This window comes from Argiope bruennichi, chromosome 2 (genome assembly GCF_947563725.1).
Source record: "Argiope bruennichi chromosome 2, qqArgBrue1.1, whole genome shotgun sequence".
Classification (NCBI taxonomy): domain Eukaryota; kingdom Metazoa; phylum Arthropoda; class Arachnida; order Araneae; family Araneidae; genus Argiope; species Argiope bruennichi.
The window spans coordinates 103,238,315-103,266,263 of NC_079152.1; the positions used below are offsets into that span (position 1 = coordinate 103,238,315).

Consider the following 27,949-nt stretch of genomic DNA (forward strand, 5'->3'; position numbering starts at 1 on the left):
CGTAATAACCGCTCGTAAAATATTCGTCACCCCTAGTTTAAAGAATCAACGATACTTAGGGATGACAAATATTTTCAGAGCGGTTATTACGTAACCAATATCAAAAAGTCACAAATACAAGTGATCAATACTTTTCAAAGAGGGATGTGATTCAAATCCTTGATACGATCTTACTGATGATATTTCGATTACAGGTTTTGGTTCACGATAGAAAGTAACAATCGATACGATATCACTGAAATTTGCCGGAGCGGTGACTTCACTGCAAAGTAACAATCGATACGATCTGTCCAATGGAAGCTCTCGAAAGAAATCTGTGATTGGATTGAAAAGTGAACGGACCGGCTATTGGAATTATCGTATCGTATCATTGCATATCACTGAAATTTATCGGAGCGGTGATTTCACCGGAAAGTGCGAGGCTACACTGGAAAGGGCGAAGTCACCGCTGCACTTTACGGGAGTGACCGATATTCTTATTTGATGATGCACTATTCCATACAGACCATTTTTAATTGCTCGTGACATGATTGACTTTGATTACATGCCTCTGTTTACTGCTGGCACCATCTATTGGTAGAATATAGGACTAAAGTAAACATTTTAAAGAAATGACATATATTTTTAACTCATCTTTTCCAGAAAATGGTTCACTCTAATAAATAAATTAAATTAATAGTTTTGAGAAAAAAAATAAAATTTAAGAAGTAAGCTGAAACAGATAAATTAATTCAATCACACGTTACTTAAATTAGTAAATTAAGTATTAATTACAATTAATAAATTTTATATTTAATATTAAGTAATAATTTTTAATTAATAATATGATTAAAATAACAGATATTTGGGACGCATATTTAAAAATAACAATAGCAATATTATTTGTTATTCAAAAAATCGTGGATTATGCATCTCTAACGATACTTAAATTAGCTCTAGTTCGACAAATTTAAATCAACAAAAGTTTTCATTTATAAAGCATTATAATTTTTAAAATGTTTATGCAATTTAAATTATTGTTTTCTATACAAAATTAAGCATAATATTATTTAAACTTTCTGACTAAATAGTAATGATAGCAATATTAATATTTCTGATATCTTTAGAGCAAATCATAAAAGAAACGCAATTTTGGCAATGTACGTTATTTGTTTTGAAAATCGGCGGTAATAGTTTTGATTTTAATTATAATTTCTTTTTCGTTTTGAATGTTGTTTAGATTAATTTTTATTATATCTATTTTGTAATGAAAGATTAAAATACTGGCCAAAGCAGGTTCTTTTGAAAAGAAAAGTAAATCAATGGTTAGATTTCCTTTTCTTCAAAAGCAAAGTCTATTCATAGAATTCTTTTTGCACATTTATTTATTTATCGTTTCCAGAATATATGCATTTTCATAAATGTTATATTTCAATGCCTGTTTGATAAGATTTGCTAAAAATTGATGATAATTTAATTTTTATTGAATTATTTTGAATTGCTATTAAATTTAATATTTTTTTAAATATTCGTGAAATTAGCAGAATTTGGTTGTAAAATTAGTTATAATTAACTACTGTAATATGTAAGGACGTATCCCGCATTTAATGAGTTTAGTTAGTTTTGTTTAGTTTTTTATGGGGAAATATTCAAATTTTTGAGACAGAAGATAACTAATCATCGTGCAATAATATCAATGATTTTCAAATATTGTGAGTCTTTGTCGTATTTTATGCCTGAGTAAAATAATCATTTGTAAAAAATATAATAAATAATAAGTTTCTTTACAGCCAAGTGAAAAATAAAATTTTTAAAAATCCTATATGCATTTTTCAAGATGATGAAGTCTTATTTATATGTACAAAATTAATAATTATATGATTTTAATGTTGTTCTAGATTTATATTTATTGCTATTTGAACATCTAGCCATTGGCTGCATATATGAAACCCGCATATAATAATAAGAATTAATAATAATACTTTAACTTTTTTATTTTTAAAAATTATTAAATTAAATGGTATTAACCTCAATCTGACATTTTTATCTTTTATGAATAATTAATGATTACAACTGAGTTAGGAATTTTTTATGAAATAAAATGATATTATTGAAAAATCTACAGAATTTTTCCACTGTTGCATTATGAAGAGCTTCCCATGTACAGATTCACATTCAGATCAATCTTGAATGAATATGCTTTTATTTTATGTTATGGTTCTTTTGTTTAAAGTGGTATTTGTTACATTTTCATAATTTTGAAATTACAGATATGTGTGACATGCTATATATATGTTAAAATTATCTTTATTTAAGAAGGCAATTCAAGAATTTGAAGATTAATATACTTGTGTATAAAGGTAAGGATTTAAAGAACATTATATAATAACTTGCTGTCTTTCCTCATACATGCTTTAATAATAATAATAATAATAATGAGAGTCCTTCACAGAAGACATATAGCTACGAAATATTCAGGATCATATGCCTATGTGTATATGTGTGTGTTTTCCCACTAAAGCATCTTTACACAGTGAAATTATAAAATAACCGTGTTTCAAAATATGACTTTAAAAGTATTATTTACAAGTTTAAATTCTGTTTGGCAAAAGAGTATGCAATAGTTAAGTTTATATTTCCATTCATTTTTTATCTTATTATTGTGTTAAGCCGATAAAAGGAAAGAAGAGATGAACTACATCAAGAGATTGGATTGACTACTTTGTGGCTAGCAACTTATTCCATTTTAAGTAGCTCTTCTTTCTTCCTTTGGGAATGTAACCAAGCACAATTCATGTACTATTTTTGAAAATATGTCAAAGGAACTGTATAAACTGAGCAAAACTGTATTATGAATACTTTTACAAACTTATACATTGGCAAGATCCAATGTCTTTAAAATACATTACCTATTACTTAGAAACTTCTGAATATTATGCAATCTATCTACTTGATATAATGTTCTGAAACATTTGCAATTATTGAGGTAAAAGGCTGAATTTCTTCAGCTTTTTTCTGAAACATTGTTTATTTTCATAGTCTTGTTTATTTTCATAATGTTGTTTATTTTAATTTCTTTTTGAATTTTAGAACATTTAAATCTGAGGATAATTTTATAAATATTCTATATTAAATAAATGAAACTCATATGTTTCAATTCTTTAATAAATCTTTTCATGCTTTGATTTTCATTAGATGGGGAATAAAATTGGAACACTACAAAAGCCAGTCGTCATGACCAAAGCCTTTTTAGAAGAAAAAATTATCTGGGAGCTTGCCCGTGTTGAAGACTTAAATATTTCAGAGCTACAAAGGCTTGTTAAAATGGATGGAATAGAAAGAAATCTTGTATTATCTTTACAACTGGAGCATCAAAGTATAATATTTTTATACATTTTTTTTCTTTCATTAATTTTTTATGATTTTCAGATATACTATTTGTCTATATACTATTAAAAACTGTATGTCTTTCTAATAGAAAACACATTTCATTTTGATATTTATGGTTGATTAAATTGATTAACTCTTTCTCATTGTCAGTAGAGCTAATGACTATGATCGTTAATTTTGAATATAATATGATGATTTTTAGTGTTGTTGAATTCATTATTTTTTAACAGAAAGGGAAATATTAGGCAACTATGAATTTATTATGTATAAACTTAAGTATACATGCACAAATTAAGCTGTACAGTTTCACTGATAGAAAAAACATTCCATGTTTCTTATTTGATTTGCAGTATTTTTATTGATTCATTCTTTTATAAGAATTTTATCTAATGGAATATAATCCATGCTTAATAAATGCTTCATGTAATTATACCATCTGTAGGAATGAAATGCTAAGGGAAAAGATTTTTGCTTGTCTGGTGTATTTTTACTAATATTGTGATTCGTAGAATTTTGTTGGAAGAAAATTACACATTCTGTGATTTATGATAAAATAATGCTACTTTGAATGATGCATTCAGTCTGAGTTTAAGCAGAAATAATTTAAACTGCTAAGAATAAAACATCAATTTTTTAAAATTTAAATTAGTAATTATTTGCTATGTGAATTTATTCTAGAACATCAAAAAAAATTATTACATTTTTTATTTTGTTTATTATATTTTGTATTTAAAATTTTAGATTTGAAATTACTTTGACTGAAAGATATTAAGTTATTCTTATAATACTGAGTATTAATCTTATAAATAAGTAGAAGAAAATGAATATTTCTTACTCTACTAATGTAACTTATTTTTATCATACTATATTATGTATGCATATACTTTAATGTTTTTAATGAACATATATAAAATGTTTTTTTACAAAACAAAAATTTAATTGTTACTATTTAAAATTCTTTCTTTCTTTTGAAATGTATTAAAAGTTTTGGTTAATTGTTTAATAGCTTGAAGAGAATGCAACTCACGTTTATAAATTTAGCCTTTTGAAATGGTTTAAAAATTTCTGGATTAGACTTTTTTATTAGTATTTAATGCTTTAAAACTTCTCAAGAAAAATTTTTTATAATCTCTTTTTTTTTATATATGGATGTAGTTTGATTCTTTTGAAAACTGAATTCTTAATCATAGATTATGTATTTAGCTGAGAAAAAGTGTCAATTACATTCAGAAAAGTTATTGAATCTTGAAATGTTCTAGTAACAAAACCATTTATTACTATTATTATTATTCTGTTTTTAATTTTATTATCAAAAGGTCTTAATTCATATGTATTCTTATATTTTCTTAATATTATGCGAGTAGTATAATTCTTCAGATCATTCAAGTTCACTGTTAATCCTATTTAAACTCTTGTTTAAAGATATTTCATAAAGTTGATAATATGAATAATTCATATATTCTCAAATATATGAATAATTCATACTTATTCATATATTTTCTTAATATTGAATAAGATAAATCTTCAGATATTCAAGATTCAAGTCCTATCTAAATTCATTGTTAATCATGTTTGGACTTTTGTTTGCCATAAAGATATCTCATAAAAATAATCATTTGGAAATTCAATGCATCTTCTTTAGGAAATATTTTAGCATAAAAATCTTTGATATTTATTAATCAAAGTCATTAAATCCTGTTTTCAGAATATTTTAGATGGAATAAACATTAATAAAACTATTGTTTTATATTATATAACTGTTAATATATATATATATATATATATATATATATATATATATATATATATATATATATATATATATATATATATATATATATATATATATATATATATATATATATATATATATATATATATATATATATATATATATATATATTAATGCATATAAGCTTATTACACTAGTGAATCTGTATTCCCTACCTACCAGCAGCTATTTGATTCTTTTTGGAAAATTGTTTTGTAGCAGTTGAACACAGTGTCGTTATCATTTCATTAATAATTCTAAAACAATATAAACATTTGTGTTAAGAAGGGGAAATGGATTAATATGATCTTCCAGTGTTATTTTTAGAAGTCTGATAAATTTTTTGATTTAATATATATGTGAAGGATTTAAATAAATTCAATGTATTGTATTTAGTGAAAGCATAACAAATTTTTTACTCATATATAAAATTAAGGCATTTTTATTTTTATATGGAAAAATAATTTAATAAAGAGTGGAACTTGACTAATTTGAAATTCATGGGACCTCAATAAAAATCCTATTTATTCAAAAGTCTCAATTAAAAAAGCTGATTTAAAAAGTTATTGCATCCCAGAAAAAAACTATAATTTTTTTTTTTAATGGAAATAAGTATATATTGATACTTAGTAATTGTAATAAGTAAATAAGTCACCAGTATTGTAATTTCAAAAAATAATAAATTTAAAGGAATAATTTTATTACATATGTAATTTCAAGGCAATTAAGCCTGAAAATAAGCAATTATATATGCATCTAAGTATTCAGAGTTTTTCTTCTTTCTTAAAATAAGAATTTGCTTCTTTGATTACATCCTTTGTGTCGTAGTGAAGATTTCAAGTGAAATAAGATCCTTAAAAAATTGTCTACTTACAATCACAGAGGACAGATTTAAATTTACCAAACTAAATTTAAATTAACAAAATAGAACATTGAGGAATCGGAGAAAATTTTGAATTAAAAATATTTGAATTAGCCAAGTTCTAATATATGCTGCTCATAATTTTATGTTGTTGATATAGAACATCTTGGATTAGAATATATTTGCATTTTTTATAGAACTGGATGTTTCCTTTGGAAATTCGATAGTGTTTAATAGAAATATATTGTTAATTTAAGTTTATAATCTTTGATATTTTTAAATGATATTTTTTTTCCTTTAAGGTTTATTGAATATAAGTAATTTATGGAAGTTCACCTTGTTGACAAAACTGGTAATGGCAAATAACTATATAGAAGAAATTGAAGGCCTTGAAACTTTATCAAATCTTCAACATCTAGGTAAAGAATTATTATTATGTACATACATACTAGAAAATATGTATTATATTTGAAAATGTGTCTTAAAAATTTTAATTCAGCAATATTACTTTTAAACTTTAAATCAGTTTATTAGATGCAATAATATTTACAGGTTATCAGGAGTGTAAAAATACTTTCTTTGAGCCATAACCAACAAACTTTATGATGCTTTCTATAAACTACAAATTTATGTAAACTGTTGCCATATAATAATTTACAATTTTGATACCCTCTCTCAATTTTTTTTTTTTTTTTAGTTCTAAGTATAAAATGCATTAAGTATACAAAAAAATTTATACCAAATATAAATAATATACATGTTATTATATTATTTATATTTGGTTATATATTATGTATTATGTATGTTATTATATTATTTATATTTGGTTATATATTTATTATATATACATGTTATTATATTATTTATATTTATATTATTATTATTTACACACACACACATAATTTGTCTACAATTGAATTTCAAATTATAAGATTGAAACCAGAAAATATGATTAACATGAAAGGTTTTGAGCAATAGGTTTATCAGCAATAATGAAATTTAATATCTATGTGTTTAGAATGTTTTCATTGCTTAATTTAATTGCTCCTTGATTATCTAAATATAGTTTTCCAACAATCATTGTATTTTTATCCAATTCAGCAGCCAGTCTTGTTATAGATACAAATTCTGCTGATGCTAATGCTGAGCAACAAATTTAGTCTCTGCAGATGATAATGCAACATAGCTTTGCTTTCTGGAGTGCCATTGTACAGAATTACTATGATGATGTATAACATAACCAGACAATTTTTAATGTGATGTGGTCATTGCATTAAATTATAATTAATTTAACCCCAATGAAGATCTGAATCTAGCCAGGATTTTGTTTCTTTTAAATATCTCAGTACCTTCTTGGCTGCTCTCCACATGATTGCTGTGGATCTTTCTAAAAGTTGACTCAAGTAAAACAGAAAATGTATTAGCTGGTCTACATCCTAATAAATATACATTAAGCAAGGAATTAGCTCATGACAGAGGATGTTTATTCACTGCTTCATCTTATGCATCATAAATCCCTTTTCCATTGGTACATTTAAACCTTTACAATCATTCATTTAAAATCTTTCTAGAGCCCTCTTTATCATATTTTCTTGATGAATTATGAATTTATTTTTCTTTCTTTAAATTTTTATTCCTAAGTAATTATTAAACTTTGCCAAATCCTGGACTTGGAATTCTTTTCTTAGTAAATCCACAGCAGCCTATATTTTCTCTTTTTCACTGATCAGCAAAATGTCATCATCATATATTTATGTAATCAAATTTTAAAATAAACACAGAAATCATTCTTTGTTCTCTTGAAACCATTCTTCATTGCAAAAGCATTCAATCATTCTTTCCAGTAGCGTGGAACATTTTTCAGTCCATACTATATAATTTTAAGACCTTTCTTTTTTTATTATACCTAATGACAAGTTTGACGGAGTGCCTAGCTCCTGGTTTTGGGGCTTGATCTCTGGTAAATGAGAAAACTTGCAGACAACCTAACTTTCAGTAGGTGACATGATCATGTTCGAAAAGTCCAAGTCAACTTCTTATATAGTACTAGCAGGAGAAGTAGTGGAAGGAGCGTGATGAAGTTGAAGTTACTATTGGCTGTCAGGATGTGAAGGGAGATGTAACAAGGATTGGGAATATGCTGTCTTGACAACCTTTCCTTTCTTGTTATAAACCTTCCAGGGGGCTTTATATAGATATCATGGCCCAGATCTCATTCAGAAAAGCAGATGGAATATCCAATTGCCTAATAGACAGTTCTTTTTTTAAAACAAGAGATATTAATATTCTAACAGTTCTAGCAACTGATGTATAAAATTCTAATGATGTTTTTCTTTTTTCTCTGATCCTGATGTTTCCTCTAGCAAGTAAGCATGCTTTTTTCGATCCATTATTCTAGCTTCTAAATATCCATTTTGTGTCTATTACTGTTCCATTTGGGAAGTGGGAGGAATCAATTTCTTCTCAAGTTTTCTTTTCATTTTTTTTTAATAAGTTTAGTTCTCATCTTAATGCTTTCATCCATTCAGGATTCTGCATAGCTTTATTGAAAGTAGAACAGTTTTTAGTTCCTACAATAATACTATTAGCTGTATATAGTTCAAAATCATAAAATTTTTCTGGGATCATTATTGTTCTGTTTCGTCTTCCGAATTGTATATTATATGCCTTGTCATTGGTATCACAAACTTCATCATTCAAATTTTGGTAGAGATTGGTGTCTTCCTTTCTGTTATTCAGAATTCTTTTAACAATCTCTTCATCACTAGTGACATCCTCTTCATAAATATCTTCTTCATTGCTGGAATTTTCTACAAAAATTTCTCATTCATCATGTTGTCCATTAAAATATTTTAGATGGTCAATATTATCAATTTTTGTGATTTAGGGCTTTGTATTTTATTGTTTGGTTAAAATATTACATTTCTTGAAATTTCAACTTTCCTTTTAAATAGAAAATATATTCAGTATCTTTTAATTTTCTCTTTGTAACTGATAAATATATCTTTTTTTTTTTTTTTTTTTTTTTTTTTTTTTACTTTTGGTGTCCCATTTCCTTCTACATAACTTAGGAATTAGCACATATGCCACAGATCTAAATATTTGAAATTTCTTGATATCCAATGCTTTATTGTACTACAATTCATATGGAAATTTTCCTTTAATAGAGCTAGTCTCACTTCTATTTTAAACAAATATAACACTATTGACTACTTACTTCAACAAAAAAATTCTTCATGTTTTTTTGTTTTTTGTCATAAAGAATGCTTCTTGCTAATTCTACAGCTATTCTGTTTTCTCTTTCAGGTCTCTATTTTGTTGAAGAGCATAAGTGCATGATTTTTTATGTCTAGTTCATTTTTCTATTAAATAGTCTACAACATGTTTGTGGACTAATTCCAACCTTGATTAGTTTCATGGCCTCCACTTGCTACAAAAATTCTCTTATTTTTTTTTTTATTTTGCTTCAGACTTTTTTTCATCAATCAACAGTTCTTCCAAAGGACCACAAACAACAGATGGATAATTTCTCCAGGATATTTAGCAGTATTTTTGCTTTTTTCAAATAGTGAAGTATGCTATTTCTCTTACACACATGCTTCATAAATAATTCTTCAGTATCTTTAAATTATATTCCTTGGCTTTTTTAAATATCTTTTGCTTGAGCAATATTTTGGTGTGCAAGCTTCTTATCCATGTAAACACATTATCTATTGTTTTAGAGTTGTATTTTCCAAGAAGAGCATTTTCATAGCCATTTAATATTAATTTTTATATTTCCTATCTTACATTAATTTTTATAAGTTTTCTTATCTTTTTCCAAGAAGTCTAGTCCCTGTGTCATTCTACAAATATTTCTATCCAACCTGATTGTGTAACCTTCCTTTGTTATTGAGTTAACAGAAATGAGAATGCATTTTGAATCAAGAACACACAAAACATTCTTCAACTCACTGGAATGCCAATTCTTTCCATCAAATGCACTAATTTGAATATCATCTTTGCCAAAAACATTTATTGAAATCCCATTAGCAATTTTTATTTTATTCTTTAAGTTCTTTATAATTATAAATCCATGCATTCTATGTCATATGATGACTTGCCCCAATATCTAAATACCAACCATCTTTACTTTCATTTCCGATAGCCAAGTAACACTGGTGAAAGCTGAATATGATTTCTTTCTTTTTGGTTCTTTGTTTATTGGCTTCAATCTTTGCCTTTCTACAGTTAAAATACAATTTTAAATCAAAATACTTCTTCAAATAACAGTTCTTAACTAAATGTCCATTTTTATGATAGATATTACAGTTCCCATATGTTTTGGTTATATATTCATTCTTTAGAAAACTTCATTCTTATGAAAGTCTTTCTGAATATGTGCACTTCAATCATTATTGTATGTGCAAGCTCATTAATACTTTATTTATCAGTGGGTACAGATTCCTACACACTAATAAAATATCGATAAACTGCAGGCAAACCTGTCAAAACTTCATTCATGAACATCTAGTCAGTTTTTATTATTATTATTATTATTATCCTGCTTTAGTTGCATTCTAATTTCTACTAAGCTTGAGATATATTCATATATTTTCTTTTTATCACAATTAGCATTTAAAAACTTTTTGTAACATATTTGTACTCATACATAGAGCATAATTTGCCCCATATTTCTTTTAAAATATCACAAGTGAGTATATATGCCATATGCCCATTTTCAGTCTGATTAACTATGATTTCTTGTGCCTTTAGATCATTTTTATTGAATTTAGTTAGCTGTTTTACATCTTCTTTGGAATCACCTTTTATTGCTGGAGTAGTTTCTATAATATTCTGAAACATATCTTTGCTCTTTAAAAGGATTTTTAAGTGGAATATCTGTAAGTTCTACTTCTCAGTTCCTTTCAAACCCAATATGGCAGTATTATTTAATGACTCCATCTCACTTCTGTTTCAGCATTAAGCCTAACTTTCTACTCTTCTATTTAATTTCTACTTATTCACTGTTGTAGCTATATTCAGTACCTGAGTCTATAATCTGTTAAACTTGTGATCAATTTATTAGATGCAAATAATATTTACAGTTCTGTACATATCTTACATATTAATAATTATTTTCTTAGAGCCATAACTAACAAACTTAAAGACACATTCTATAAATTACAAATTTATGTAAATTGTTGTCGTATAATAATTTATAATTTTCACAATTACATTTTATAAAATAAAATCTTAGCTAACTTTGCATTAGTAAGAATTTTCTTCCTTAATTTTTTTTTTTTTTTTTTTTTTTTTTTCCCCTGCTGTAAATTTCAAAAGTCGTTTTGCTTTTTAAGTCAATATGGCACAACTCGTCTTTTTTTTTTTTTTTTTTTTTTTTCCTATTATAGTGAAATACCTCAAATAAAGGCTATTCCTTTTTTTTAATGCTAATCGTTACTCGTATGCTTTGAAATATCATATTTTAAAATTTATGAGTTAAACTATGATCATTGACATAATTTGATTTTTTTTAAAAAGTCTGAAATCCAAAAATATGTCAGATATATTATAGACTTGTAAATAATGCAATATGGCAATATATTTCCAAAACAGAAATAATCAAATTAGGTACGATAGGAAATAAACATTTTATTATCATTCAAAACTTTTATTAATAAACATTTAGCTTATTTTTCATTTGTTAATTATTAAATTCATTGCACTAACTAGAAAAGTTTTCTAATTTTTTTTTTTTTTTAAAGGAGAAGAAGAAATGGTTTAGAGCAGTGTAGTGTCCTCTTCCCTCTTTTCTTTTACAATCAGAGAAATCAATTAACATTTTTTAAAATGTTTCCTATTAATCTTTATGTATTAATACATTTATAGAAATTTCTAAATTTATGAATTATTTATAAAATTTTTAATATGTGTTCCTTATAGAATAATTCATTAATATTTGTAATACAAATATTCATAAGTAAATGTATAGCAAAGTTAATACAATTTATCTACAATTGTTTTTATAGAAATCACATATCTAGATTATTTCGCAACAGTCATGATTAGTTGTATTTGAAATTGATTACCATGGCTTATCTATACATAGTATAAAATGAAGTCCCCTGAAAGCATATGTTGAAATCCAAAAAACTCGATCCATGTGTGGATTACAGAAATGATGCATCAGTTTCGATAGGAACAATGTCTATAGTCTGTCCATATTGTTCAGCTTTATGAACAGCTTTGATATACAGTCATTTTCGCCAAAAAATAATCTATCGCCATATTTTAGCGAAATGGCCGAATGTGGCGAGAATGGCAGCAATAAGTTAACGGTAGCAAAAATGACACCGAAAAATTGCCAACCTTGCAAGGTGCAAAATGACTGTATTTCAAAGCTTAGCCCAGCTTTAAGATGGAAAGATGAATCAAAATCCACGTGTTGTTTACAAGGGAAAATTGAAACCATTTTAACAGTCGAAATATGGAACAGCATTAATATGCAGTCATTTTCACCCAAAAAGTTTATCGCCAAATTTTAGCGAAATGGCTGAATGTGACATTAACGGCAGCAATAGTGTTTCCAATCTAAAGATTTCAAGGAATGCAGCAGCAAATTAACGGAAATATAGAGAAAAAAAAAGTCAATAAATGCAGTAAAATGAAATGCATCCAAAAAATTAAATCGAAAAATAATGAAAGTAAGCAGAAGAAGTATGTGCAGCAGGAAAAAATCAAAGGAAATGAACAGGAAAGATCGAAATACAGTAGCATACAGTAACATAAAAAAATTGGCGGCCATGTAACCCCAAACACAGCGCCACTGAAAATTTGCCTACCTCGCAAGGCGCTAAATGACTGTATATTAAAGCTTAGCCCTAAATGTTTCTGAATATGTGCAATAAAAAAAAAATTTGTAGTTATTTTTGAATATTTCTAAATATCTTTTTGATCCCACATAACATTCCCATGTCATATCAGGTGGAGGCTAGACTTAAGTCTAAAGCTAATTTATCCTCTTAGATGTTATGCCACGGGCAACGCTGTGTGGGTACTGCTAGTATTAAATATTGTGGGGTTGAGTAAAAAATTTGAATTAGTGTTAGAGTTATTTATTTTTATGATACACATAAGCAATTTATGTACATCATCTTAGAATGATTTTATGATATATATAATCTGAACATGTAATAAAGCATTGTATCTCATTTATAGTATGTAAAAATGATAATATTTCTCTATCATTCTGTAAAACATTAGTTTTGGGCATTAAAACAATTTCATTTATTTTGTAAATGCTCATGTGCATAATGAGTATTTTAAGTCATTAATGTCCAACTTAATTTAAATCAGGTGTTTCAATAAATAACCTTAAGAAAGAGATAAACAGGAAATAAAATTAAATTCTGGTTTTCTTTAATGAAAAATTATCAGGAAGTTGGAAAAAAATCATTTTAAAAACTTTTACATAAATGTGTAAAAAATATGCTAAGGTATCAAAAAGTAAGTATTTTTGAAGTGAAGCATTTGGCTGTGGATGTATACATCAGATCAAAACTGTTTCAAATTGCATATTGGCTTCTTAGACAAACCAACAAAGAAACAGTATAATACATTTGGTTTAAACATGGAAATGGAATATAACTGTTTTATAAATAGAACACAGGGTGTTAATAGGTTAAAATATAAAATCATATATATAAATAAATTTAATTTTTTGCACTTATATTTATAAATTAAAACCCTCTATTAATTTTTAAATTTATATAATATTTCCTTTTAGATTTATCTTTCAACTGTATCAAAGTGATCAAAGGCTTGGATGGCCTTATAAACCTGGAATATTTGAATTTATCCTATAACGAAATTACTCATCTAGAAAACTTGGACAATCAAAAAAATTTAGAAACCCTGTTAGTACGACATAATAAAATTAAATCCTTTGAAAATGTATGTATGATTTTTAAAATTTGAAATTATTATGGAAAATAAAGTTATTTGAACTACTAGATATCTTTAGCTTTTAAATATTTTATATAGATTGATTTTTATTTTACCCTCTTGCTTCTGTCATCACATTTAATACTAATAATTTATAAAACTTTTTAAAATAATATTCTGTTTTTTAAATGAAATTTTTTCATAATCTTTTTGTTTTGTTTCATTTTTTATAATAACAGAGTTAATATGAATTTAAAGAATGAATATTTTATCTATCAATTGAAACAGTCTTTCATGTATTGTTTTACTTTTCATTATAAATCTAGTAAACAATAGCTTTTATTTCTTTCTAATGTTATTGCCTTCTGAAATTGCCCAAAGTGTGTTGTTATTCAGTATTCATAAATAATCTCAAAAAAAAAAAAATTGTAAAACTCTCAAGAAAAACCTAACTTATTCTTAAATAATTTATATAGTAATAAAAAGTAATATGGGTTAAAAAATTTTAGAGGGAGAGATTTACTTACAATAGAAAGAATTTTTAATAAATTTTAATTTAATTTTTTAATTACTGTTGTAAATAATTATTGTCATAAGAATTTTTTTTCGTTGCCTTAATGTTATTATCTGAAGTTATTTATTCATTTTATCACATGATCAATAATGTATTCATTCATTATTTACAATTTATTCGAATATTTTCTGTCACAAACCATAAATATAACTTTTCATATATTTGGTGTTAAATGTCATGCAATTTTCATTAACATCATACTCTTTCATTCATTGATATTTTTTTTCAACTCATTTTTTTAAATCTATCTTTTAATGTGTTTTGGCTACATTGATATCATGTATTAATAGTTTTTCATTTAATTAGTATTATAAATACTTTTATAAATTATTATGTAAAACATAATATATATTTTCATAATACAAGAAAAAAAATTCTCTTTCTTCTATGAAATGAAAAATATGAATATTCTATTTCACTTCCTAACAATTTTGCATTTGTTATTCGTATTAGCAATTTCAATAATGTGACTTCATGATTTGAATTTTCTATATTCCTTCTATCTGTTCCAATGTACGAACTACTTAAAATTGTACATAAAAAAAATCTATAGTTTCAGAACTATATAAGGAATCTTAAAAAAACAATTATTATACATTAATATTGGCTTTATTAGTTTATTTTTTGTGTCTAACATTTTAAAGATTAAGTGTGGGACACTATGTATAGCCATCTGTATTAATGTCTCATTTTTATTTTATTTTTTTATTTATTTATTTTAATGATATAATATCTAAACAGAATCTTTTTTTGAAATCAAGATTTTTCATTCGAATTTTGCAGCTTTTTCATGTGTACTTTTTTTTTTTTTTAGATGCTTTATATAGCTCAATTTGAAAATTTGTTCTGTTTGGGCATTGAAGAAAACCCATTAATGGAAATGGATAATGGTCGATTGCGAGTTTTAGGTGTTTTGCCTCAGTTGAAATTTCTTGATTTTATATTGGTGACAGAAAATGAGGTACATTATAATCATTACTTTTTATTATTATTTACTTGTCTGTATATTTTTTTTCTCTTTGCTTCTCTATGAATTGCATAGAATTATATAAAACTAGCTATCTTGAGCAACTTATTTGGTCATCCAGAATATAGGCTTTCATTACTGTTAAACTTTTACTAATAATTTGTTTAATTTGCACAAATTAATTATCTGTGTATATTTTTGAAATGAAGTATAAAAATATTAAGTGTTTTGAGTTAAATATATTTCCACGTGTACATATTCAGGAGCAAAAATTAAGAAGTTAAGAATAAATATCTTTGTCTTTACACATGCTGGTGAAAGAAAATTTGATACTTTTAAAAAAATTACCTGAACTAAATGAGAAAGAGACTTAATTTCTAGGTATAATAGTATAATATCAAGTAAATAATTCAAAATATCGTTTAAAAAACTGTCAGAATTTTTCAAACAATAAAGTTTATAAAATACTTTTTTTTTTTTTTACTGTCAAAAGAAAGAGCGGAATGAATTATTATAATGAAAATAAAAATCAGTAATTTAGAAGGCAATATCCATTATCGATTTGTAGTTAATGAAAGAAAATATTTCTCTATGAAGAATTTATTAATTGAAATAAAAATTGAATCATCTAAATGAATTTGAGTTCAGAAATTTATTTAAAAAATTGTAACGTCAAACTGTTGGTAAGTGAAAATTTACTTCAGGTTTAATTTATTTAATAAATTGTACAGAAGAAAAAAAATATATGGCACAAAACCAATAACATTCTAACATCAGAAGTCTTTAATATTAAATTAATACAGATTTTATATTTTTAGGAAGAACCAAAATTTTATTACAAATAAATAAAATATTAGTGATAAAAAGTTAATACAAATTGAGACATAATACATACCATTATAGAGAATAAAATAATATTAATTACAATAATAAAAAAAATTTATTTGAAAATATTTTTATTTAAAAAAAATTGATGAAATTGGGGTATATTGTACATAAGTAAATTATAACAATTCTCTTCAAAGTGGTGTAAAAGTAATTTTTTTATGATATTTTCAGAAAATACTATGAAACTATGGGAATAAAAATTACTTTCGAATTTATAAAGTTGACATTGCTTTCTCTCTTCTGTAAGAAGCACAAGTGCAAAATTTCATCAAGATTGGTCAAAAATTGTGATTTGCATAAAAGATAGCCATTCATTTTCGTGTATACCAATGAAGAGAATTTTATCTAATCTGCTTTCCAAACTCTACAAATTTTCTCCACATTATTATTAACTGAACATATTTTATAAGTTGGATATTGAAATGTGAAATTTTTTCTACTGATTTTCTTGTGAATTAGAAGATAATTTCAGTAGGAATACACATTTTGTAACGTAATGTTATTTGAAGCAAAAAATTTTAATATTGAATTAATACTAAGAAATTCATGGCATTCTTCAATTTTTTACCAGATACTGATTTATAAAAGTAGTTTTCATATTTCTAAATGTAAATATTAATCTCTGAAAAATGTGATAACAAAGAATTTAAAATATAGTATTGAATATTATTTGAAAAAATGGCATTTTTTATATTGAGTAATTTCCTCTTTTCAAACAAATATATTTGCTTTTTTATTTGTATATTTTATTATTAGTATTGCATTTGTAAATTTTAATTTATGCATTCAGTGTTTCTATTTACATTTTTATATGTTAGTGAACCAAGCATTCATTTATTACTGACATATGCAAAAGGACGTTCATTAGATAAATTTTAATATTGCCATATACAAGAATGACTATCTGCATTGTAAGATGTCCAGTTATAAGATCATATAGGTGAATTTCTTAATCCAAAAAAGAAACCCGATTTTTTTTAATAGAATATAAATATATCAATCTACAAAACTGTGTAGTGTTAACCTTGTTCACATGCTTTGAGATTTCATTATGTTGTTACTTTATGAATGGTAAAATGACCAGTGTATTGTGTATTTGACAATATTTTGCATTCCTTGAATAAAAGAACCATGAATTTGTATGAAGCTTTGTATAAATATGACAAAGTTTCATTGATACACTTTTGATATTGCAAAAACTTAGAGGGAATTCTTTTGTCTAATCTCAGTGCTATGTATGATACCAACATTTCAAATTGACAGGGGTGTTTGTGCTCCGGGGAAACCCCGGAATTCCGGGGATTTTGAACTTCGATACCCGGAAATTCCGGGGATCGTCGTTCAAAAAGAAGTAGGAATAATAATGAATTATTTATTTTGATCTGGGTAATTTTGTTTGCTTTGAAAGCAGAAAACGCAAGGTCAGTGTGTGTGGTGAAAACTTTTCCTTTCTTTCTCCAAAGGCAGTGATAATGCGTGAAAAGGGGGGAAAAACTTCTTTTTTGTTCTTTCCTTATTGCGAGTTATGACTCATTCCCCCGGTTCTCGGACATTCTCTTCTGGATTCTTTTCGGCAAGTAGGCGCGGCAGAAAAAAAAGGGAGATACTTCGTTCGACCAGATGTGCGATAACGTGACTCTGGGTTCAAAGGTCTTATCTGTCCTGGCGTGGCGCCAATAAGTAGAGAAGGGGGATTTTTCGCCGTATTAGCTATTTGTCATTGATCGCTTCGCAACTTTTTTTTTCTCCGCTGTGTAAAATTTTCGTTTCATTTATTGATGCACGCATAAATTTTTCGTTTCGCTTATTGAAATATTTTTTTATTTATGCACACAAGAGAATTTCACTTTGAAATTTCAGCATATGAAACAGAAATTACCCCTTAAAAATTCATATCTAATTAGTTTTACAGCATTAGATCCGGAGCTAAGAGGTAAAACCAGTACAATATTAGCTTTTAAAAAATTATCATCTTTTATGTCCCATATTTTTAGTGATAATGAAAAGTCAAAAGTAGAAGCTGAAATAAGGTTATACCAGAGTGATATTGATATCACCAAAGAAATGCTCTACATATCTGATGAAAGTGGAAATCAAGTCAAGTGTACAATTGATAAATATTGGTCTAAAGTTTTTAATTTAAAAGATGATTTCACAAATGATTATAAGTATCCTACATTAGCTAAATTGGTCAAAGCCCGCCTTAGCTGCTTCTATGGCCCATTAGTGGAAAGTGCATTCAACTTAATGGATACACTTGTCACTGACTATAGAACCTCTCTTAAGATTGATTCCCTAGATGCAGTGCAGACTATTAAATATGATTTATTGGCTTCTAAAGAAACCTCATGTAAAAAATATGGCTCAAAAAATCCAATGACTGATCCAATTCACAAAGATCTCTGACTGAATATGAACAGAAGTTGGAAAACATATCAAGAGGACTTAAAAACATGTATTTCAGATGAGTCACCTATAAAAGTCTCTGAAAAACCTTCTACATTAGCAGAAAAGCAAACTGCTTCTACCTCTGCATGTGCAGTTCTCGAGGAAATTTCTTCAACTGTAAATGAGGAAAATAAAAGTCAACCTTCCTGCAATTATGAAGTTCACCACAAAAGAAAGACAAGCCCACAAACATCAGAAAATAAAAAAAAAAGCAGCAGAAATTAGATAATTTTTTTTAAAGAATTAATTCAGGTAATTTAAAATATTTGCATAAAATGTAGTAGTTTATATGTTTGAAAATTTATGGTTATTAATTTTGCAAAAAAAGTAATTCATTGAACTTTTATAATTAGGTCATTCAATACTTCATAATTGTAATTTTTCATTTCTCTCCCCCCCCCCTTCTCGAAACTCCAAAATGCCGTAGTAAGTCCGTAAAAGTTTCAGGGGATTTTTTGGGGTCCCACAAACACCCCTGAATTGAGCCAAACATCCACCAAATATGGTACGATAACTGTACACCTTTATAATATGGATAGTCAGTTTTCATGTCTGAAAAGTACAGACTTTAATTCATGCAAATTATCATATTAAATGCCCATAAGATTTTGAAAAAAATCACCTAAGATTTGATTGATAATCTGTAGAAGGTATCACATTGCTGCAAAATCTGTGCTTGTCTTTTGATTGATAAATAAAAGAAAAAAGTGTATTATGCCATCACTGCTTTAATACATTCTGCATTATTTAAATACGGAAAAAAAATTATTTCAAAGTCAAGCAAAAAGCAACATATCATTAGCTCTCCAGATTTGATCTTGTAAATTTTCTTTTGTTTGTAAAATTTCAAATTCACCATGTTTAAAGTCAATTTTTTGAAACTATAGAAGAGGGTGAAAAGTTCATTACAAGATATACATGGCATTTCATAAAAAGATTCTCTAAAATCATTCCAATAACAGAATGTATGCTTATAGAAATACATAAATAGAAAAGGGGTGTATTTTAAAAGAGGCAAGTCAGCCACTCTTTGCAAATATTGATTTATTTTTAAAGTTCAGATTCTTTCTGTATAAACTGAATTATTAATCTGATTGTATAATATTCCTTTACACTATATTCAACATGTATCTTGTTTGCAAGTTCTGCCTTTATTCAATATAATGTTCATTATTATTCAAATTATTAATCTTTATTCTAATTAAGCTTTAGGTTGCATAATTTTTCTGTTTTATCAAATAATTTAACATTTATCATGCTTTAAACATATCCTTTACAGTTACAAGAAGCATTATTACTCTATCCAGTTGAAAACAAGGCTGAATCTAAAGATAAACTCTTTGAGAACTATGGTGGTAAAGATTGTTCATCCTTATGGGAAATACATCCTTCAGATAAGGTTCCATATTATTTGTTCGATTAAATATTTATTATCAAGCTGATTTAAATAAATAAATGATGAAATTGATATAGGACCCATTTTGTATTTCCAGGAAGCTTTTATTGATGGTTTGGCCAATGGCCATGGATTTGAAGCGCTTTTAGAGGGTGATAAAAACTTTCGTTTGCTGCATTCCTTTCCACCAGCTGCAACAATCGCAGTAAAATATCCTTTGATTTCCCTTTTTCAGCTACATTTTATCTGAATATAATACTCTTTGATTAGCTAATTTTTCATTTGTTTTCTTTATTAATTGCAATGCAAAATTTTGAAAAATTTTTAATTACTAATTTTACATTTTTTGACATTAAAAGCATGAACTAAGAAATTGCTTATGAATAGTTCTTGATAGTTTCTAACTACATAAATGGAATTGTTAATAGAATTTTATTGATTTAATTTAACTGTCATATACCAAAAGAAAAGGATGCATGCTGTTTTCATTAGTTCAGTAAAAAGATTACTTCAAAAAAAAATGCTAGCAAAAAAAGCCATATGTTGTAAATTATACCTATATTAAAAAATCATTCTTTTATTTACACCTGAAATACCACTTACCACTGCTATGTAGGAATAATAAGAAATCAAATTTTTCAATTGTAATTAATAAAAAAAAAAGATAGGCGATGATATTTTTATTACATTATAATATGTGGAAATATCTATTTGCATTTATTATTATTTCTCTATATGTCAAATAGTCGTGATTTTTTTTTGTTGTTGTTGTTGTTGAAATGCATTTGACTGCAGAAGGAGTAATATAACAAATGATAAGCAAAGTCAACAGTATTTATATACTAAGTGGCAATGTTTGAGACTTTTGACTGGCATATTATTTTTAAATTTATTGTATTGAAATCATTAAAATTAGAGCACCATTTGTTATGCTATTTTCTAGAAGCTAGTAGTCATGTGTAATAATACAATATTATTGTTATACTACAAACTTACTTCAATCTCTTTTGTAATTAAATGCTTCCCTTTCTTTTGTTGTTAACTTTAGAGTTTAGTTGGTGCAATCTAATTCTCATTAGTATAAATTGTTAGCTGTTCTTGCCCAATTAATTTAAGATTGTAACTACTGCTGTTGAGTGCCTGCTTTTTATTTTAAATTTTGTGTGTCAACATTTAACACATTTTTTTTACCTTTTCTAAAGTTTAAAGGGAGAATGTAACAATTTCAGGTAAATATGTAAGAAAATACAAATCCATTTTAATTTAAAATTATTCATAAATGGTATTAATTTTCAGGAAACTAAAATTGATTAGATAAAGTAAAATTGTGTCAAAAAACATATTACATTCTAAACTTTTTTTCAGTTTAAAAAAAATTGTGATGTAAAATATATACAAATTTGCCTAGATTTCTTGAAAGATTCAGAATCTCAAATATTTTTAATTAGATTTGTATTTTTATTTTACTCACTACTGTTAAATTTATTTTCTTTTATATTGCTGTTTTGTTTTTCAAATTACAAAATTATTACCAAAAAAATATCCAGTATATTCAGATTATTCATATAAGGATTCAATAATAATTTCATATGAGGATTTAAATTGCAAAAATGATTAATAATAAAAATGCTTGAAAAAGAAGATGGTATTAATATTTAACACAGGAACATTTTATTTTAAGTTGTCTTGCATATTTAAGTGTCAGTAATTCAAAATTCCTGGAAACTATACAGCCGTAGATTTTAAATTATTTTTTTAAATATCTGTCTTTTGTGTGGGTTTATACTGTCAGAGAAAGGCAAAAGAATTATATATGAAAAGTCACAGTGTACTTGATTCTTGACCTGTCTAGTTTTGAATTTCTGTATGATAATATACCATTTTAAGGTTTTTGGAATTTCAATATCCATTAAATGATTAATTCCATTAAATTTAATTCCATACAAGTATTACCATCTGATAGGAAATTTATGAAAAGCTGTCTTCAAGGTTGCATAATATTTGAAGCAATGAAATGAGTTAAAAACAAAATTGTAATTAAAAATTATATATATATATAAACATGTTTTAGCAGTTGCATGGCTGAATAGAAGAAAGTTTTGAAAATTTTAAAACTTCAATTTATTTCTCCATGGGAGACATAATTTATATACAAAGAATAAATGATAAGAAGTATGCCAGTCTACATCACGACACTAGAGGAGAAGAGACCAAAATTTTTCCCTTCAATGATTTTACTATGAGATTTTGATAAAGATGTCTTTGACATGTTTCGACTTAAGAACAGAAATCTTATATATCTTTAAAAAAATGTGGTAAATATTAAGGATTTTTATCCCGTCATTCAGAGTGTGAAAAAATGCTCAGACCAGCAGTTTTAAAGAGTGCATGTAGAATTAATTTAATAAGGAATTGGATTAGGAAACAAGAGAACATTTTAGAATGAAGTTAATATGGGCTCAATTAAGATAAAAATTAGGAAATTAATTAGGATTTAAATTAGATTGAAATATCATTACATATATCTATTACAATCATAATTGCAAGTAAAAGTATGTGTGTATATATATATATATAAGGAACATTCTTAAAATCTTTTTATAAAATTTATTTAAGTTTATCCTGTTTTTCATGATGAAGATGCTTTAGTGTGTAAAAGGTTAATTTTCAATCTCAGATTAAGTTAGATTCTTTTGAAAAGAAATGAATTTCTTTTATTTTGTTGGGTTTAAATTGAAATTAATATTTTATTTATGAATATATTCAATTTTCAGTTCTCAAATTTAAGAATTAAAAGTTTAATTAGTTTTTTTTTATATTGAAGTTTTAATTGTATGTGGAATTGGAATTTTAATTTCTAAAATAATATAGATATAAAAAATTATATAAATATGACCAAAAAAGTTAATACTGTTGAAATAATCGTGAAACTTAACATTTATGTATTTTCCTGATTTTTTTTCAGTAGTTTTTGACAAAAATGCATGTTTACTTTTGCTTTTTTCTTGAAAATTATATTCTCTACTGTGCTGTCTTATTTGATTAGTATTATTGTAGCAAAATAGATAATCCTCAATCTAATACGAGGCTAAAGTATAACATTTAATACTTTAAAATTATATAAAAATGGAAAAATTTTAATAAAAACATTTTTGGAAAAAAGAAATTTTTTTTTGAAGAATATTCTCAAAATTCTTGTACAATGGGGTAAAATTTATTAATTGCATAAGTAAAAAAGGGAATAGATTTATCAATAGTGATGTACAAGCAATACATTGTTTATTTATTGTTATTCATCCTCAAAAAGCCCTAATGTAATCTTATAACTAAATTTAATTCTAATCAAAAAGCATCATGTGAATATATAAAATGACATAATTTTCTGTTCCTGAAAGTCTATTGCTGTGGCAGAAAATAATGCATATTTTAAAGTTGTAAATATTGTTGTAAACCTGTACTGTATATTAAAGCATTTTCTGCTATAGTAACATTGCACTGCTTTTCTGTTGATTTATATAACTTTTGTAAACACATTCAAATTTGTGTAATTTTCTTTACTTTATCAATCATCAAAAAAAACTTAGTAAATTATTTGATGATTGGCATGATAAAGGCCGCAATTATTATAAACAAATGCATGAAGAAAAGTCAAACTTTATTAATATGGTTAAGGAAGCTGAGAAATTTGCTGCAAAAGTATCAGATGAAAATGAATATTCCTACATAACATTCACTGAAGAGGTAAAAATTCATACTTTTTACAAATAAATATTTCTTTTACATGTAATATATCATATGAATGTTGCAAGCTCAAAGTTTATGAAAAAAATTACATGAATAATAATGCTCAATTACTTGCCTTCCCTTTTTCTTTTTATTGAAAACAAAATTCATTTTGAAAAATGTGTGAAACCTTTTGTGTCTTTATCAAATTTCAAAATCTGGATAAGTTTGGCAGTCGTACTAATTTTACTAGATTAGAGAGTTTTAATAAGAGAGAGAAGTTTATTATTTTTAAATACATTTATATTTTTTCATGCAAATTTCTACAAAATGATATCCAGATACTAAACAAATCTCTGTTTTGGAAGACATTAAACCATTATAGTATTTTTATTTCTTTTAATAAGGTTAAATTCATGATATGGAATTCATTAAATGGTATGTAAATGAGCAACTGGAATCTACTTTTTAAAGTTGTAAGTACACAATGCTTCTAAATGTTATATTTATCAGAATGCCTTCTGCAATAGTAGCATTGATTTTTATTGTAGATTATAATTTGAACAATGAATTTAATAAATTGTATCAAAACATGAAAAAAATACTCATTAATTTTGAAATTTTTTCCAAAGAATGTGATGTGTCATTTATAGGTATTGAATTAAATTATTTTAAATTATATATCTGCATTTTTAAAAATTTATATATAAAAAATTTTAATTTAAATATTCAGTTGAAAAATAAAAAGTGTTTGTTCAAATGTTAATATATATATATATTTAGACATGAAATATCAAATATTTATATTCCCAAGGTTTAAATCTTTGCATTGAAGTTTAGAAAATATGATAAATCTTCATCATTTTTAGTTTTAAAACAAAATAAGGTCTCTAGAGTACTATAAACAATTTGGGGAAAATACTGCTGTTAAGTTTTATATGACATCAGTTGTAATAGGTTGTGATTAAAATTTTTTTATTTACTAATAAACTTGTTTTATTTATTGTAGTTTGAAGAAATGCTATTTCTACAAGCATATTAGTTAAAAAAATTTATAGTTTTTTTTAACAGTATTGATTAAAAACTTGCATGAGCTTATTAAACCATAATTTGAAAGATATCACTTCTCAATATTTAAATTAGTTTTTGTTTCAGATTGCATCATTAAATTGAACATTAAAATAAAATTCACAAAATGGAATAATTGTCATTGTTATAACTTATTTTTTAACAAATATTGCTATTTGAATACAAAAAGGTGCATATGTTTTTTTATAGATACCAAAAAAGTTATGTCTTATATATCAGAAGCCCATTTCTTCAGAACAAAAGGATAAGGAAGTAGAACAATTAAAAGACGTATGTGATAAAGAATTACGAGAGACTCACAAAAATTTAATGAGTTGTTCTTGTTTGTATTTAGATATTATATTTGTAAGTATTATTTGCTATTTTTGTAAGCAATAATTTTTTTCACATCTTTAGACTTTCTAATTAATATTCAGTTTCAGAAAGTGTATAAGAACTTCAGATTCTTAGAATTGTTTTTCGAACTGTGCATTGAAATTTATATAAATTGAAGAATTAAATTTAAAGTATTCGAAATAATTACTATAGTAGAATTTATTTTGTCTTTATATCCACCACTTTTTTTAAAATGTATCATAGAAAATATTTTAAATATGACAATATGAGAACATATTTTTCATATGCAAAATTTATTTATATGCAACTATAATATTTTTTTTTACATGAAATTCAACAAAGCAGTTTATGACAGCTTAATACAGTACTTTGCAGATACTATATCTCATTTATTGAATAAAACTCTTAGCTATTTTCGTTATCTATTTTATTATTCACATAGTATATGAAATTCTTCAAGAAATATATTCTACACTTATAATAAATTAATCTTATTGAAATTTATTTTAATTCTTTTATCTCATTTCAAATGCCTTGCAATTTTTCACTGATGAATGCATGTGCCATGTTAATTAAACATGTGAAAGTAATTAATTATGATCCTTTAAGGCACTGTATAGCTTATAAACTTTTATTTGTCAAACTGAAGTACCATTAAAAATTGTAATCATATCTAATATTAAAAGGTGAAAAGAGGAAATAGTAATGTTTTGAAAGCATTCAAAAACTTTTTCTGAAACTCTGTAGTAAGCATGTGCACAGTAAAACAAATTATTTTTTTTATTAATCATATTTCTGCAAGTTCATTTTTATTTACTGCATTGTATTTTTTTAATACTGTTTACCATGAAAAAAAATAGTATTTTTATCTTACATATTACTTTGAAAAAAATTTAAATTTATAATTATTCTGAAAAAGAAGTCAATAGTGACAATTCTTCAGAATTTAAGTTCCAAAAGAAATTAATTCAATCAATAATTTCTTTCTCTTAAATTGGTTAAGTTACATTTTATTTATCAAATAGAAATCTTTTTGTGTAATTATTACTGCATTTTCAGAATAAAAACTATTTTTATTTTTTGATATTCATCCATTTTAAATATTATGGTTTGGCTAAACTAAAATTCATGTTACAATTTGGTTTGTTCTTTAGGATTTAATGAGAACTTTTAAAAGTGAAATGCATTTGATCGTGCAAAACTATCTGGAGGATGTTCAACATATCTACAAGGAAATAATCAAAACTGATGAGAGACATATTTTAGAACTACAACAGTTTTATTTCAATATTTTCAATACTGGTTCTAATTATGATTTGGAAGTAAATAATCAGGCTGGTGAAGTAATTGAACTCGATCCATTATTCGTAAAGGTAAGTAAACTAATGTTCATGATTTTTTAAAATTATTATCAACAAATATTTTTGTCAAAATTTGGGACTTAGTAAACTGAAGACAAACATTCTAGAAAACATGTAAAATTTAGTAATTTTTTTAAATCTGTGAGTCAGATTTATATTTATATTAATGATTGCTTATATTACTGTAAAGAGCGGCAAATTGCAGTACTTTATGGAAGTCAAGGTATATCGAAGAAAGTTCTAGAAAAGTACAGGCTCAATGCCTGGCATATACATGAAGCTTTTTTTATCAGTTTATTAATAAATTTAAGAAGTGCCTTTTTTTTAAAATATTAAGTTTATAAGTTAAATTTTTCTACTGTGTAAATGGTTTCATAACTGATTGCAGAACAGAAACAATTTAAAAAAATGTATTTTTTCCTCTTAATATAAGAAATATTTGGAAAGAGTGAGTTAAGCATAAAAATAAAGATTTATCATTGCAGGAACAGAATGATTGAAATCTTACTGCTCTGTAAGTTAATGTGAATTGCTCACATATATTCTGTGAAAATTTAAAAAACTGCATAGTTGCAATCAAAAGCAAATTTTTAGTCAATTGCTTTGAACTTTGTATTAAATATATAATAAATTTTAGTATAATGCTTTTTCTGAAATCATAATTATCTAAATTCAAACAATTGGAATTACTATATTGTAATGAAAAATTTAAGTATATTTAGTTTGAAAATAACGTTGGTTGGGTAACTTTTTTTTTCCCACCCATTATATTGCAGTTTATAAATATTTTGCTTTCACTGGCTTTGAGTTAACCACATACTAATTTTCTTTCAATTACAAATATCTGAATTATTTTTAAGCTATTAACAAAAAAGGATTTTGTGGAAATGGCACTGAAGATGGCTTTTACAATACATTCTACTTTACTTCAAGAGAGGATAAAGAAATTAAGAACTACTCTTGAAAATTACCATGAAGAAATTTTGAATTCTCTTTTAGAAAAGGATATACTAATCAAGCAAAGCGAAAAAATAAGAAATGTGCTTTTGTTTTGTAATAAGCAGAAATATATCATGGATAAATTATTTTACAACAGTATGAAATTTAAAAATTATTTAGGTTATTGTTAGATTAACATTGCATTACATATAAATAAAACATTTGAAATTTTTTCCCTTGAACATTCTGGTATTGTGTGCTCTTTATTGGAAATATTCATTATTTTTTTAATGAAATGAG

At 25.4% G+C, this 27,949-nt stretch overlaps 1 protein-coding gene across 5 annotated transcripts; it reads left to right on the forward strand.

The window, feature by feature from the left end:
• The first annotated feature begins 1,128 nt into the window (after positions 1-1,128).
• On the forward strand, positions 1,129-27,846 carry LOC129960446 (dynein regulatory complex subunit 3-like). Of its 5 annotated transcripts, XM_056073896.1 has the most exons (11): positions 1,168-1,304; positions 2,250-2,339; positions 3,175-3,355; positions 6,305-6,421; positions 13,771-13,937; positions 15,317-15,463; positions 20,085-20,204; positions 20,299-20,406; positions 25,203-25,358; positions 26,504-26,722; positions 27,571-27,846. In XM_056073896.1, exons 3-11 carry the CDS (start codon positions 3,175-3,177, stop codon positions 27,838-27,840), a joined length of 1,485 nt encoding a protein of 494 aa, XP_055929871.1. In that variant the 5' UTR covers positions 1,168-1,304; positions 2,250-2,339; the 3' UTR covers positions 27,841-27,846. The 5 variants fall into 5 exon arrangements, with proteins under 5 accessions (XP_055929885.1, XP_055929871.1, XP_055929863.1 ...); XM_056073910.1 differs by lacking the exons at positions 1,168-1,304; positions 2,250-2,339 and adding an exon at positions 1,129-1,166; XM_056073888.1 differs by lacking the exon at positions 2,250-2,339.
• Positions 27,847-27,949: the final 103 nt, after the last annotated feature.